Source organism: Elephas maximus, chromosome 6, assembly GCF_024166365.1.
Source record: "Elephas maximus indicus isolate mEleMax1 chromosome 6, mEleMax1 primary haplotype, whole genome shotgun sequence".
NCBI classification, from domain to species: Eukaryota; Metazoa; Chordata; class Mammalia; order Proboscidea; family Elephantidae; genus Elephas; species Elephas maximus.
The window spans coordinates 36,934,252-36,950,634 of record NC_064824.1 but is presented as its reverse complement, the minus strand read 5'-3'; the positions used below and the strand labels follow the sequence as shown (position 1 = coordinate 36,950,634).

The 16,383-nt window shown below is 35.2% G+C and overlaps 1 protein-coding gene across 1 annotated transcript in view; it reads left to right on the top strand.

Moving 5' to 3' along the window:
• LRP1B (LDL receptor related protein 1B) overlaps positions 1 to 16,383 on the top strand; it is a 1,748,032-nt gene that overhangs the window by 833,251 nt on the left and 898,398 nt on the right. Inside the window, exons 8-10 of the mRNA XM_049888441.1 lie at positions 4,563 to 4,785; positions 8,753 to 8,924; positions 12,443 to 12,586. Of these exons, the coding sequence (XP_049744398.1) occupies positions 4,563 to 4,785; positions 8,753 to 8,924; positions 12,443 to 12,586 (539 nt within the window). The remainder of the gene's footprint in view (positions 1 to 4,562; positions 4,786 to 8,752; positions 8,925 to 12,442; positions 12,587 to 16,383) is intronic.

Sequence of the window (16,383 nt, the reverse complement as noted above, 5' to 3'; positions counted from 1 at the left end):
TAACCAGGGTTAACTCTGCAGTTAAAGGACACTGACAAAGCTCTGATGCGTTTAAATTTACTTTTTGTACTTTTGGATTAACATACAGAAGCAACATTTAAAATGACTATCACAGGCAAAAGCAAGTCTTATTTTTATCAGCTGAAAAAGAAAAAAAAAACAAATAAACATGTTTTAAGATGTCAGTGCGTGTAACAATTGCTTTGCTTTGAAGCACAGGGACGACTGGAGCCATAACTCTGAAAGCACAGTACTCTATCACTGTCTGGGAGTGCTCCCTTTTGTGACTTTTGATTTATGTCAGGCAAGTTTACCAACAATTCTGAAAGTTTCTTACTATCCTCAACTGTATAAAACTTACGTGTCTACACTAAAACAGGGCTACTCATGTAATCAACCAAGATGTAAGATAAAATCAATTTCCCACATCTGATGAGGTATGAAGCCAAAATGATAAACTTCCATTTGCTAGAGAGGCAGAACAATAAGAGTGATGAAGTGGGTGGATAATTGAAAGTTCCTTCATGAAGTCATAGTTGAACTTATTTTAGAAATAGAGGTAATAGTTGGAGTACTGTTTTATTTTTCGTATTTCTAAGAGGGGGAACTGAATAGAATGGCATTCAAAAAACAAGTGAAGAATAAAGGATAGCAATCTTAATTTCACCTTTACTGCAGAACGAAAGAACTAATTGATAGCACAAGAAAGAGTAGGAGAGAAGCCATGTCAATACTGCATTTCCGAAGGAATGGGGCATTGGATAAAATCATGAATGGTCTCCACCAACACCATGAGTTTGACACCAGAGTGCTGTATTGGAGCCCCTGAACAGATACACAGGGCAACGCAGGAGGAGGTGGTTCCGGTAGGAGGAATTGCTGAATGGATGACTGAGGATTCTGGAAATTAAGAGGAAAACAGTGAATAGGTTAGAATAAATGGAACCCCATCACGCCATCCTTTTTATAGAATTTCTGGTCACAGGCTTCCCTATGGTTTCTAAGTCCTAGGGGCAGCGACAATTAGTGTAAAACTATTACATTTCAGTTCAAAAAGGATAAGGTAAATCTAATTATGAGAAAAATCAGACAAAGACAAACTTGGGATAGTTTTCAAAGCAAATCATTCATAGCTTTTAAAGATATATCAACATCATGATTGACACAGAAAGTCTGAAAAGGCCTTCCTGATTAAAGGAGTTCAGAGAGAAAGGACAATTAAATGCAATGCATGATGTTAGACTGAATTTTGGACCAGAAAAAAAAAAAAAAATACTTTTTTTTTCCACTATGCTGAGCATTATTGGTCAATAGGAAAAATTCAAATAAGGACTATATGTCTTATTAATGTTAAAAATATTGACTTTGATAGGTGTCCGGTGCTTATGAAGAGAATGTCCTTGTCCTTAGGAGATACACACTGAAGTATGTGAAGGTAAAGAGTTATGAGATCTACAACTCACTGACAAGTGATTCAGAGAGTAAATGACAAAGCAATTGAGGTAAAAAGTTAGCAACTGGTAAATCTAGGTGAAAAAATCTAGGTGAAGGGAATAGGAATTCATTGTACTATGCTTACAGCTTTCCTGTAATTGGAAAATTCTTTCCAAATGAAAAGTTAAACAAAAAGCCATGCAATTTGCACTATGACTCTGACATTGGTTAACCTGTAGACTTTCAGCCTCTTTCATCTGTAAAATAGAAGTAGTCTGCCCCTCCTGGCTTGCCAATAATTATGAGGGTCAATGAGATAAGGGTGTTCATAGAGGAATATTTACTTTTTTAAGATACGGACGATTACTTTCCAGAAAAGAGTCGTCTTTTTTTTTTTTTTTTTAACCCAGTTACATCCATATCACAAATTCAATTTGGTTAGACTTTATATTAATTAAAAACTTTAGCTTGTGTTTATTTATTACAATGCAGCTATGCCTCAAAGAATCCCCTCAAAATTAAGCTCTGTTCCATAACATTTGTGAAGAAATTTTAGACTAAAAGTAAACAATACCAAAGACAAGCAAGCAAACAAAGAAACACCTTCTTTAATCATGTGAGTCTAGGCATTTAATATTTGTAGCTTTATTGCTATTATCCTAGATAATTTTTCTATTTCTTGCAGTTCACTTAGCAGTAAACAAGTTCACCACAGTCAAGATTCTGAAGTCTGGGAAAGTTCAATTCAGTGCAAGGAACACTTTTATGTCCCCACTGGGCACCAGTGCTGGGGGTACAATGACACATTCTTTACTATTTCCCCTTGTTTAGTGTTGCTTCATATACCCAAACTCCTCCTATTCTTTTGGTTTTCCACTTTAAAAGAGCAAAATATTGATGGATTATACATTTACACTTTTTTTTCATATTTTGTCAGAAATTTATTTGGGCAAAAGAGTTACCTCAGCCAGTTTTATTATGACAGAATAAACATGACAATCACTTGCATCATTCCTACAATAGGAGGTCAATATCAATGAAAAACTGAAAGAATACATTTCCTGATCTCCTCCATTATATGACCTGGCTTACTCTTTTCCATTACTTATACTTCTCAAACAGCATTGCCAAAAATTACCAATATTTTAATGTATATCAAATTTCAATGATGTCTACTTCAACATCCTTCTTTTTAGTGTTCTGAAGTGATTGACCTAGCCAGCCATCTCAATCTTTTAAATATCTTGAATATTTTCTCCCTTAGACCTCTGTTAAAGCCTGTGTTATCTCTTTGGCCCTAACCTCTGATCTCATTTGATCTTCTTCAACAACATGCCCCCAAAGGATCTTGTCTTAGCATTCTTCTCTTTATTTTCTTTTTGGATCACATCCACTTAAGTCATCTCAAAATGACTTCAGAGAAGTCTCTTTCTCCAGACTCGTCTTTTCTCTTAAACATCAAGTATAAATGCCTGCTTTATACCACTATTTTCATAGTGTCCCAGAGCGTTCAATTTTCCACATTCAAAGTCAGACTAGCATTACCCTAGCTCCTCTTCACATCTGTGAAGTGGACCAGTCAGAGAATAAAAATTTTAAAGGAGAGGTATGATGGCATGGGGAGAGAAAAAGAGTTTCAAGTAACAAGAATAGTGGGCGGTGTTCTTCAGGAAGTAAGAGAGAAACTGGGTAGTCCTTACAGAAGTGTCACTTGAGGTAACTATTAATAAATTGATTTCCAGGTGAAGGAAGAAGGGGTTCAGGATGTTAACAGGAAGAGGAAAAGAGAAAACGAGAGAAAGAAAGATAGAGTTTGAGTATTTAACAGGACAGTAAAACAGCACCATACCTCCTTTCACTTATTCCTGACTACAATAGAAAGCTCTTCACCTGAATGGAGTTGCTAGAAAAATTTCTAACTTCCAGGGATAAATTTTCTTGCAAGAACATTTGGGAAAATATATATTTGTAATAAAATCTGGCTCACACTATCATATAACAGTATGCATTTGTGTTTAAAAACTTGTCTCCCACAGCAGAAAGAGATAAAGTTTAAATAAACACTTCTTAACTTGGTTAGATAATGCAGAATTGTTGAGAATAGTAACTAAAAACTAATTCTCCAAGTTTGTAAAATCAAATATTCTGTACTCCAGGTAATCTTAATATTGCCCAGTCACTGTAAATAAGATTATTCTTGAAATTGTATTTAAGTGAAAGCAAGATGGCCTTTTATTTACAAACGTAATGTAGTCTCAAGAGTAGGTAATCTTGTTAAAATATTGTCAGGTTAATTGAAATCGATTCGTGTTTACTAAACATAGCGAATACTAATCAAATATTAGATCCAGAGGTGTTGAAGGTACGTTTAAGCCTTTGACAGACACTCTTAGTGCTTCATGGGAGACTTTGTTGTCTCTGAGGTCAACACTCCTTTTCAGCCTTTTCTTTAAAATGTATTAAAAGGCAATGAGGAGAAATGGCCTTTGCCTTTTATAAAATTTTTTGATTTGGGAATATTTGGGATTGGTTTGGGAGAGGGGGTTATATATACATATATATATATATGTATTTTTTTTTTTTTTTTCATTGCAACCAACAGCACATTTGCTTTTCTATCTGCTTAATTCCATTCCAGGTTTGTTATTCTCTACCACTCATAGCATCACTGAGCTCCACATAATAGCTTTTATAGGAAACAAACATTACGAGGCAATTTGAAGAGCAGGTTGAAGATAAAGATCTGATGGCTCGCATGCACTGGCCTGGTGACTTGGCTCCCTTCTGAAGCTTCCATCAAATGGGCTCCAAGCAGTCTCCCGTGGTGCATATGCATTGGCTCTATGAGGCTTAAAGAAACATTTCCCCTAATACAAAAACAAACCCACCATAACCATTCTTTCTGGGGAATATTTTACAGTTGTTGTTTAACCTGCTCGCTTATGCCCTGCAATATTCATTAGCAGATTTCTCTGTTTATGGGTGATATTATAGGGAAATGGTTATGGGAAGCTAACAGATGTAACCACTGAAATAAATTAGAACAAAACCTTCTATTTTTACAGATGGTTCCATTGAATATGCTTCCCCCCCCACCCCCCCTTTAACATTTAGTTTTCTTTCCACAGAAAACTTTTCTTTACTGACTACGGGAATGTAGCCAAAGTGGAGCGATGTGACATGGATGGGATGAACAGAACCAGGATAATTGACTCAAAGTCAGAGCAGCCAGCTGCACTGGCACTAGACCTCGTCAACAAATTGGTTTACTGGGTAGATCTTTACTTGGACTACGTGGAAGTAGTGGACTATCAAGGAAAAAACAGACATGTTATTATTCAAGGCAGACATGTAAGTACAATATTTGTTAGAAAACACAGCTAATGTAATAAAATAAGTGGTATATAACGAGTAAGACCCAAATTTGCAATGTTGAAAATTTTTTATGAAATCAAACTGAAATGAGTCATAAAAATTGTGGTATATTTCTTACATAGAAGAATTTTCTTTTCAGAATGCATTCCATGGTGTTGGATAAAGTTATCACTCCTTCTCCCTTCTGTTAAAACCAAAACACACAAAACACAACCCCAAATAAACACAAACAAGAATAAAAAAGCTATGCTAGTGAGAGAGAAAATTATTAGGATAGGACAAATATTATGACCTACTTACTAAAAACTAACTTAAGTAGTTTATTCATAAGGAACTGAACTATCATCAGAGTCCCATGTGGCATTAGAAATATTGTGCTAGCAAAAGCAAATGCCTGCTTACAAAAATGTCTTTATTATTTTAATAGGTTCGATTAATTTTTGCCTTTTGATGCATCCAAGTGCTCCCTCAAACGAGAATTCTGTGAAAGTCACTAAGGCCAAAATTCTCATTAATTATAGTTTTGCCCTTGCTGAATTATACGTTTTTACAAATAACTCTCAGTAATCATCTAAAGAAGGTCCGTAAGTGGAAATAGGCCTTTGCCACTACTGCTCTGTGTCAAATTCAATTGCACCTCACTGACTGTGCTAATTTCATGTATGATTCTCAGTCTTTAGAGCTGAACTATGTGAATCTCCTTGCTTTCTTTTGCAATTCAACCCAAAACTAAGACCAAACCCACTGCCATCAAGTCAATTCTGATTCATAGATATTCTATAATTATCTCTTAAAGTTACCCTTTCTAACCAGTTTTTAAAAATTAAATATTTTCCCTTTCCTTGACAGATTAAAAAAATGCACTAAACTAGGTGATTTAAAAAATGCGTCCAATATGACAGATGTGGGCAATCTTTTCTCTCTTTGCTTCAGCTGTCCAAAAAACATTGATGATATTTTTTGGGGGGGTAGGGGGGAGCAGGCTTAGGTTATGATCTTTAGATGACTTAATAATCCTTGAAATGATTATCATGGAGCTTCTTTTTACTTACATGTAATTAAAAAATGAAAACAATACTAAACGTGGAAACAAGGATAAGGAATTCAAACATGATTTTTCCTATGGCTACTTCAAAAACTTTTTTTACGATGTCCAAAATTTTTAATTATATAATTTTTTTTTTAATTTCTGTTGCCTGTGTTTTGCTGGTTGCCTAGACACATAATTAGCTGGACACTAAATAATCCAAGATAGATTAAAAAAAAAAAAGTGTATTTGGACTGTATGCAAAATGGTCTATCCACCAGTCCAAGCTCCTTCCACCTCTGCTGGAGGTACTTAGCAGAGAAGGCAGCAATGTACATATTTCATGGGAAATAGATTCCTCTGAAGGAAGGCAGAGAGGTGGGAAATGAAATTTGTTCTTTATGGTGCGCACTTGTTTTCTACTCTGGCCTATTACTTCTTATGTAGCTGTGCTTTCTCTCCCAAGATGTGGAATGACAATTACATAGAAAGCAATGAAAGTAGGCATGCTACAACTGCAGACTCCCAGGTGGGTGCCCCCAAACTTTGAGCAAAATATGCATCAAATTAATGGAAAGGAAAGAGTTGAGCTTGCCTCTATTTTTTATGGGAAAAAAAATGTCCCAGGACAAAATTGAACCCTAGACACATTTACTGAATATGACATCAAGTACGTAGAGATTATTAGTAAGTACACACATGACCATACCCACACATATTTATCTATGTGCGCACACAGACACACATAATTGGGGAGTAATACTCATATAGAAAAATTTCGTTTGGGTGTTGTCGTTGTTGTTGTTGTTAGATGCTGTTGAGTCAGTTCCAACTCATAGCAACATTATGTACAACATAATGATCATAAAGTTTTCACTGGGTAATTTTTTTAGAAATATATCACCAGGTCCTTCCTCCTAGTCTTAATCTGGAAGCTCCACTGAAACCTGTCCACCATGGATGACCCTGCTGATATTTGAAATACCAGTGGCATAGCTTCCAGCATCACAGCAACATGTAAGCCACCACGGTGCAACAAACGACAGATGAATGATGGGTTTTAGCATGAAGTAACTCTCCCCATTAATTGCTATCTTTCAATTTCAGCCTAGACCAGAAGAAATGAGACATGCCCCCAAAACAACATGCCAAAGCCAGTCTATTTTTCAGTCACTTCTCCTATAAGAGAATCAGGAATAATAGTAATAAGCCATGCATAGCAGGGAGATAACAAATCAAATGTTTCTGGTTAGGCTACAGAATTGACAGGATTTCCTGATTAAGATCTAAAATAATTTCATTTTTTTCTACAAAAAAGTATACAGTCAAACCACACATACTTTCTCAAGTTCTCTGTTTTACTAAAAGTACACAAAGTGATGACAAGGAATACTGACAAATGCTTTTTCATCAAAATCTCTACAGCAAATCAATTGACAACTCCACATACCCAGGACCAGAACAATTTAGAATGAAGTTAAATCCAAGGAATGCCCAAAGGCAGTGTGTCCAGCATGTGCCTCTGAACAGAAAATCAGTATACTCATTCTTCCTTCTGCTCTACTGGAAGCTCTATTTGGCTTTAAGTTTTCTGTTCTGCTCCACAAACTCCGAGACCTCTGTCAAAGAAGAGAGTTAGATTGTTAGTTTAATTGTCATGGATAGCAACAAAGCATCCTCATTCTGAAACCAGACAAGCCCAATCCCATTATGAATAAGCTTTAGAAAGAAAGCAATTTCTAAGTGAAATGCTGACATTTTATTTACAATTATTGAAAATATGTGATTTTATTATATGCTGTTTTCCACTGTGGTAAAGGTGGGATTTTGACCTTATAAAAATAATTTCAAAGGTGCTTTCTAGGAGACAGAGCTATATTGTAGCTTCCAGATGCCCATGGAAACCCTGCTGGTGTAATGGTTAAGTGCTAATCCTGCTAACGAAAAGGTTGGCAGTTCGAATCTGCCAGGCGCTCCTTGGAAACTCTATGGGGCAATTCTACTCTGTCCGTTATGGTCGCTATGAGTCGGAATTGACTCGATGGCAATGGGTTTTTTTTTTTTTTAGATGCCTATAATTTTATAACTATAACTATATATATATATATATATTAGATGCCTGTAACTCTATGGAAAACCCTGATGGCGTAGTGGTTAAGTGCTACAGCTGCTAACCAAAGGGTTGGCAGTTTGAATCCACCAGGCACTCCTTGGAAACTCTATGGGGCAGTTCTACTCTGTCCTTTATGGTCGCTATGAGTCAGAATTGACTCGATGGCAATGGGTTTTTTTTTTGAGATGCCTATAATTTTATAACTATATGTATATATATATATATATATATATATATATATATTAGATGCCTGTAACTATACGGAAAACCCTGGTGGCGTAGTGGTTAAGTGCTACAGCTGCTAACCAAAGGGTTGGCAGTTCGAATCCACCAGGCATTCCTTGGAAACTCTATGGGGCAGTTCTACTCTGTCCTATAGGGTCGCCATGAGTTGGAATCGACTCGACGGCACTGGGTTTGGTTTGGTTTTATAACTATATGAACAAGTAGTTTATAAAGACATGTCAAATCATGAGTAAAAGAGCCATAAACATATTACTGAATGTGACTAAAAACTTGGTTCTTACTAACCTTTGAAAAGTACCTACTGATGGTGTTTTCTTAATAAAACATGAATAAAATCTCCCGTAAGTTTGTAATATCTTTATCCACTTCTGTACAATGGTTTCTTCTTCAGAGAAAATTTTAAAATTTGTGAAATATCTAATTCCTCCAAAGAAAACAAAAGTTGTATTTTTGATACTCCTACTATAGGAATTTTCCAAACTAGTTAGCAGCAGTTTTTCCTTCAATTTGAAAACAGCATAATTAAAAATCGTAGTTGTTTTTGCTTCTCTTTGCAGGTCAGACACCTCTATGGTATAGCTGTGTTTGAAAACTATTTGTATGCCACCAATTCTGACAACTACAATATCATAAGGATAAATCGATTTAATGGTACTGAAATTCATTCATTAATTAAAATGGAAAATGCTAGAGGAATCCGAATCTATCAAAAAAGAACTCAACCAACAGGTAAGACACACAAGCCTTCTTCATAGCCTTCATAATGGCAGACCGAATGGGGACATAGTTCTTGTGCTTGGGTATGGAGTTAAATTGGGTAAGTCATAAATTCTCTGCTTTGAAAGCAAAAGTGTACATATCTGCTTGATAAAATGGAATAGAGATCTTTCACAAGTCTAAATGACAAATTGTTTAGTTCCTAGCGAATCATTCCTATAACCATAGAACTGAAATGATGGCTAGATTTAGGTTTAGGAAGGAGCTTTCAATCCTGATGTATGTAGACAGAAACCCATGTGCTAAAAGGCTTTTCTTTTCTTTTCTTTCTGTATCGTTTTGGGAGACAAATTTAAAATCAGATGACTATCTTGTAGTACTTACCCAGTATTCACAGCAGTCATTGGACTCTCCTGACTACATTATGATTGTTATTTAACATATTTCCATTAAAATAACTTTTAATGAGGAGGCTGCAATGTTTCTAAATATCTCTGAAAAATACAAACCAGCTATGTTTCACAATAGCTTATAGCAATATTTGTTCTGCAACATAAATGTGTACTTAATCACAGAAAAATACAACATAAAATCAACACCATCCTAAGTTCCCATCATCCATTTATGCTTCAAATTAAAACTAACCTAGAGTGTGAGAAATTTTAAAGAGATCCAATTGAGGGAATGTATTGTTATGTTTATAGCAAATTCAAATTTGGAATTCAGTAGATAATCTTATTAGAATTTGATATGAGGATTTATTCATTCATCAGATATTCATTGACCATCTGCTTTTTGCCAGGAATAATTCTATGCATACTGGGAACACAGCAGTTAATCAAAAGAAGAAGAATTCCTGGCTTTATGAGATTTCCATCCTAGTGGAGAAAATATAATGTATACATAGGCAGTGACTCGTTACCATTGAGTCAACTCCAATTCATGGTGACTCTATCTGTGTCAGAGTAGAACTGTGCTCCATAGCATTTTCAATGGCTGATTTTTAGAAGTAGATCACCAGGCCTTTGTTGAAAGGAGTCTCTGGGTAGACTGAAACCTCCAGGCTTTTAGTTAGCTGCTGAGTGCATTAATGATTTGCCCTACCCAGGACTTCATACATATACACGCACACACACACACATATATACATAAAAAAGGAAGAAAGGACAGAACGATGAAAGGAAGAATTATACTGGAAAGTAGTAACTGCTATGGAGTAAAGGAAAAAAACAAGTTAGGCAGATAAGGAATGCAAAGGATAGGGGCTATTTACAGTTTTATATTAGGTGGTTAGAGGAAGCCTCACTGAGAAGATGACATTATATGAAAACTTGAAGTAACTAAAAGAGAAAAGTATTCGGCTATGTGGAGAAAGAGCATTGCAGGTAGAGAAACGAGCAAGCACAAACAAGGGCCCTGAAGAAGGAGCATGCATAGAATGGTCAAGGAAGACCAAGGAGGCTTGTATGTCTGAAGCAGAGTGAGAAAGGGGAAGAGAAATAGGAAATAAGACTGGAGAAGTGAGGTAGACCTATAATAAGTAGGGCCTTGTACACTATTGTATAAACTTTGGCTTTACTTTTAGTAACTTGAGGAGTCCTTAGAAAGCACTGAGCAGAGGAGTCTCATGATCTGATGGACATTTTAAAAGACCAGTATAGTTACTGGGTTAACAATAGCCTGTGAGGTTATAAGAGTGGATGGTTAGAGAGAATGATGAATTAGATAGAATAGTATCAGTGAAGATGGTGAAAGGTAGTTAGATTTGAAGGTAGTGGGGTACCTTCAATGATAGGGGGTGTAAACCAAAGAGGATTCAAAGATAACAATGTTTTGACCTGTGCAACTGGAATAATGAAATTGTTTGAGATAGGAAAGACTAAGTATGCATCAGATTTGGAGGAAGACATAAGAAGTTTAATTTTCACAGATTATATCAGATATATATAATAAATCCAAGTGGAGATATCAAGTAGGTATTTGAATGTGCAGTGTGTGGAGTTCAGTGGTGGGGGAATCCAGACTGGACATAGCAATTTGGCAGCCACTGTCAGTCATATGTCATATAGATGACATTTAAAGCCATGGTAGTAAATACAGATGGAGAAGAGAATCATTCCAAATGATGGACTGGGGCACTCTAACAATAAGAAGGCAAGGAGAAGAGGAGGAAACACAGAGCTTGAGAAGAAGCATTTAAACCCAATTGACCATTGGATTTGCCAACATGGAACTCATTAGAATCTGACAAGAGTGTTTTCAGTGGAGTAAAGGAGTGAAAATATGAGTAGAATGGGCTTAAGAGAAGCAGGAAGAAAAATAATTGTAGAAAATAAGCACAGAAAATTTTGAGAAGTATTGATAAAGGTGGAACAGAGAAATGGGGAGAGAGTTGAAAGATTGCTGTGGGGATTTGAGTTAAAAGAAGCTATTTTTTTTTTTCAAGATAGGGAAAAATAGCACAGTTGTATGCCAGTGGGAAAAAACCAATGGAAAGAGAAAAGTAATGATGAAAGTGAAAAAGTAGAATGTTGCTGAGTAGGTGAGAGGAGATATGAACTAGTAAAGATGTGGGGGTGGGGTTCGAGATAAAAACAGCACTCATAGTGGAAAAAGAAATAGTCAAAATTATATTCCATTCATCTGTTCACTTAGAAAGTGAGGAATACAAAGACACAATTTTTTAAAAGCACAGCACTTTTATTATTTAAAGGTAATTGCCAGAGCGTTCATCACAATTTCAATCAAGTGGTGATCTAACATAAATATAATTACAATAATACATAAAATCTGACTGGCATTATTCCTACTCTAGCTTCTTCTCCTTGACTCATCTTTCTTTTTCTCATGCTTTCCATATGGTAATGTTCCTATTTTTTTTTCCTCCAACTCTTAGAATCACGAAACATCTTTCGACTCCTCAATCTCTACACATAAACTCAGCCTTGTTCTTTTGACAATTATACACATACGCATACATTTTATTTTGAATTAGAGTTCTTGAAATAGCAGCAGACTTAAAATTGAAAAATATATTTACATATATTGTGTTAGCACCTCTCCACAGAGTAAAGATAATCACTGAATCACATTTCTTCCAGTTTAAGTTCCCAGGTGATGGATTATTTCAAATGCTAATATTTTTCTGCTTAACTACCTAAACTGGTATATTTTTACAGTATCTTTTATGTTTGCAAGAAATTTATTATTTAAAAAAGTAGCACAAGAATCATGTACCAAAAAATTATGTGACTTTTATTTTGCTCAAATGTGAACAGGTTAAATTAATATAGAAGTATTTTGTCTCCCAGAAATGTTTTTAAAAATGTAGCCTTAGGAGGATATTGGTGACTCCCTGCCTCTTCTTTGGGTTTACATGCTATTCCATTCGACTATGGTACTAAATAGTTGGGTAAATAGAACTTTGCTAGAATTCCCTCTTCTTGCAGTGTAAAAGCTTCAGCACACTGATGCACAGAATTATCTGGTCTTCAGAGAATTTCAAGCATGCTATTTTTCATTTGTTGTAGTCAGAAGCCATGCTTGTGAAGCGGATCCATACGGAATGCCAGGGGGATGTTCACACATCTGTCTGCTCAGCAGCAGTTACAAAACACGGACCTGTCGCTGCAAGACTGGCTTCAACTTGGGGAGTGATGGCAGGTCATGTAAAAGTATGTTGCTAAAATCATACATTTTGCCAGCAGCTACCACTTCAGAGTAGGGTTTTTAGTGTTAATTAACAGCATCAACACAATAATAACATGAGACTTCATCTGGTGAATTTTGCCAGTAAGTACATACCAGCCATTTTTCAAAATCGGCATTTAGTTTCCTTTCGTGATAATGTGAATGGGAAAGCTAATCAATCTGTAGAGTCACTGAGCTTATGGATCTTACAGAAACATACTTTAGATAAGATTTCTAGCAAGATTGTTTCTTTAATTTCCTAAAAAATGTTTTCTGGCCAATAAGCTAGGACCATTGGTTGGCCAGATTTTCTCTTGTCTGAACCAAGATGCCACTCCTTGTAACAGATATGTTGGTTAGCCCCACAGAAATCCACATACAGTAATCATTCCATTTGGGGAGTGAAATATGTGTCATAATTTAATTTTCCAGGTAACTGAAGCTATACTAAATATTAATCCATTTAAACATTTATTTAAAATATGTGTAATATGACATGTGTTTTATTTTTAAAATATGCCAGAGTAATTTAACTGTTCTTTATTTAAATAAACTAATAGTTATAGATACATAAATAAAGGAATATTATAAGTTTAAATATTCTACAAAAAGTAGTTAGGGCTTTACTTAGTTTTCATAATCAGATCTATAATTTTTAATGTTACGATGCCCGCTTTTTACAGTGTCCTTTTTGTCTCCACCTTTGTCACACTGACAGCTTTTTATTTCCATTGATGTTCTTCTCTGATTACTCTCCTGCCAGCTCTTCACTTAAGCACACTGTCATGTGCTTACTGAGGATTGTGAAATGATACCACTCAATTTGTTAGAATTAATCTAAATTTAGAGTTAATCTAAATTGCTTAGATTTAATAGTATAGTTTTAGTTAAGAACCCAAAAGGTGTAACTGTGATAAAGCATATGCATTTTAGTACTTCTTTTCCGTTTCTGATTTGCATTTCTAATTTTGTACTGAGTACTAGAAATGTAAAGATATTATGTCTCATGTTCCCGAGACTTTCTGGATCATTGAGATTACCGGATAATAAGCCTCTAGATGGGAAAAGCATTGTGGTGTGTGTGTGTGTGTGTGTGTGTGAGTGATTGAGGTTTTCAAAGTGGTTTCACTGCCACTTAGGAAGTGAGGGTTGGACACGCAAAGGTACAATCGCATGCGCGTCTCCATACGTCCGTGCATACATGAACATACATGTTTGGGGGTGAAAACCTAAGATCAGGGTTGCATATGATTCAAACATCCCTAACGTAATGTATCAGTCAAAATACATTTGTAGGAAACAGAAATGATTCTAGCTGTTTTAACCAGGTAGGGATTTGATGGACTTAGTTAGGTACTTACAAAATCGTTGGAGAGCCTAGAGTAGCAGCTTCTAGATTGGGTCCTCAGAACATTCCCCAAAAGCGACATCAAACTATCCTGGCAAGAAAGCTGCAACATCTGCTACAATCAGAATCCGGATCATGAGGAAGCCACAAAAGGAAATGTTAAATTCAAACGCACACCATTTTAGCTGAGATGAAGGGATTAGGAAGTTGGTACCACAACTATATATTAGTTCCAGAAACCTGTCACATCTGATAGACCCCCGCTAGGGGGGAAAAAAAAAAGCACCCTGTTCCTTGCCTCTTCATATTCACAAAGGTGAAGTGAGGAAGACAGCAGCTGAAAAAAAGCAATTGTTCCATTGGATACATAGCAGAAGCAGCAATGAGTCCCCTGCCTCATTCCCACATTCCAAACTTGAGCTAATACATCTGATTTTAGGTACTTAAAGCCAGAGCTCTAGCTACATAAGTGTCTACAGAATGTAGTTTTCGGTCCCCGCCCCCCCCCCCCCCCCCCCGTCTGTAGTACAGAAGGACAAATTAGAGGAAGCTTTGGAGTAAGTATTATAACTAAAAAACAAGGTAAAACAAAAGGGGAAATTTGTTTACCTTCCTTATTTAAAAGACATACACACACACATATACACACACACAGGCATATTAAACTAAAGAAGTACTGGGTTTGCCAATCATGAATAAAAACATCAATTAAAAATGAAAAGAAAAGTTGCCAAGAATGTGTATTGTGAAGTGAGCATTGCTAATGGAATTAGAAATTGATATGACTTTGGAGAGACATTGGTAGTATATATAAGGGCCATAACACTGATAATTCTATCGGACAAGTATTCCCTCTTTTGATTGAGAAAATTCATTATAAATGTATTTATAATGACAAAAACTCATAAACAATCTAAATATTCAACAACATGTAAGGAGCTGACTGTATTATATTATCGGTCTAGCTATGAACATTATGCTGTCATTTGAAAGAATGTGTTGAAGGCCTTTTAATGACATGACAAAATGTCATTCGGTTAAAAAAAAAAAGTGTACTAAAATGCATGTACAAGATCCCAATGGTTTAAAAGCAAAAGTATCTATGTATACACAACTGGGAGAAAATAATCAGAACTGTTAATGTTTTTTTAATGTATCTGTACTAACTTTACAATCATATAAAATATTATTTTAAAAGGAAATAATCCTGTAATTTTGATAAGCAGAGGCTGGGAGTGCAATGACGGGGAAGGAAGTTTATGTACTCTACCCAGTAATTCCATTTCTGGAAATGTATATTAGGAGATCATCTAAGGAAATGTCTAAAATACTATGTTGAAAAAATATGCTTAACTCAGTATTATTACAAATATGAAAATAGAGGCAGCATAAAAACTGAGAATGGTCTTATAAATTATTGTATATTAAACAAAAAGAATATAAGGCTTAACGTAATGGATCAACATAGAAAATTAGTTTGAGTCTAAATTTAAAAAATAAAAGTAGAATAGAAATTGAGTGTACTCTTCAATATAATTAAATATGGATTAGAAATATAGCCATATAAATTAAATTTGAAGTAATCACATAGTGGAATACTAGACATTAGTAAAAAAATGAAAGAACTACAGCTACCACAGTTATAAACAAAAGCAACACAGACGACTATCAGGATTATAATGAGAATAAAACTCACTTACAGAATAGTTCACACATGCACTTCAAACATGCAAAATTTAACAATCTACTGTTGGGGAATATATAATACATGTATGCTAAAACTCATATCTATATCTATCTATCTGTATGATAAAGACAAGAATCAGGGTGTTGGATATCTCTGAGATGGGAGAGGGGTTGATACATCCATGCCTCACATTGTGCTGGAAATACTTGTCAGACCTCTGCTAGGTACGTGTTGTTTGTTTTATTTTTATTCTAACGCTAATTTTAAGAGAAAGGTGAAAGAGAACATATAAAATCATATTGTTTGTATTAAAGGTTTGGGTTATGAGCAATTGCTTTTTTTTTTGCTTTTCTTTTGTTTCTAAATGTTCTATAAAGTAATTACTAAGTATCTCAATAATGGTGTAGCTATCCAAATACAATTGACTCATTTGCAGCCTCAGTTTTTTTAAATAAAACTCAGTTGATTTTCCCTTCATATAAAGTGTTTCCCTAAAAATGATATAGAATAAGCCAAGCATAGGATGCCCTAGTAAATTTGAGAGTTGTATATGTATTTTTCTGTGGAAATCCGAAAGAGGCAATTTGCTCTATAGATATAGCTACCTGGATTCTGACATTTTTAATTCGAGACAGTTTTTTTGTTGTTGTTTGTTTTTTTTGTGAGTTTTTGTTTTGTTTTTGGTAAGGGTTGTGTTGTACATCAGAGTTGCTGGCAGACAGCATCAGTCCCTAACATTCTAATTA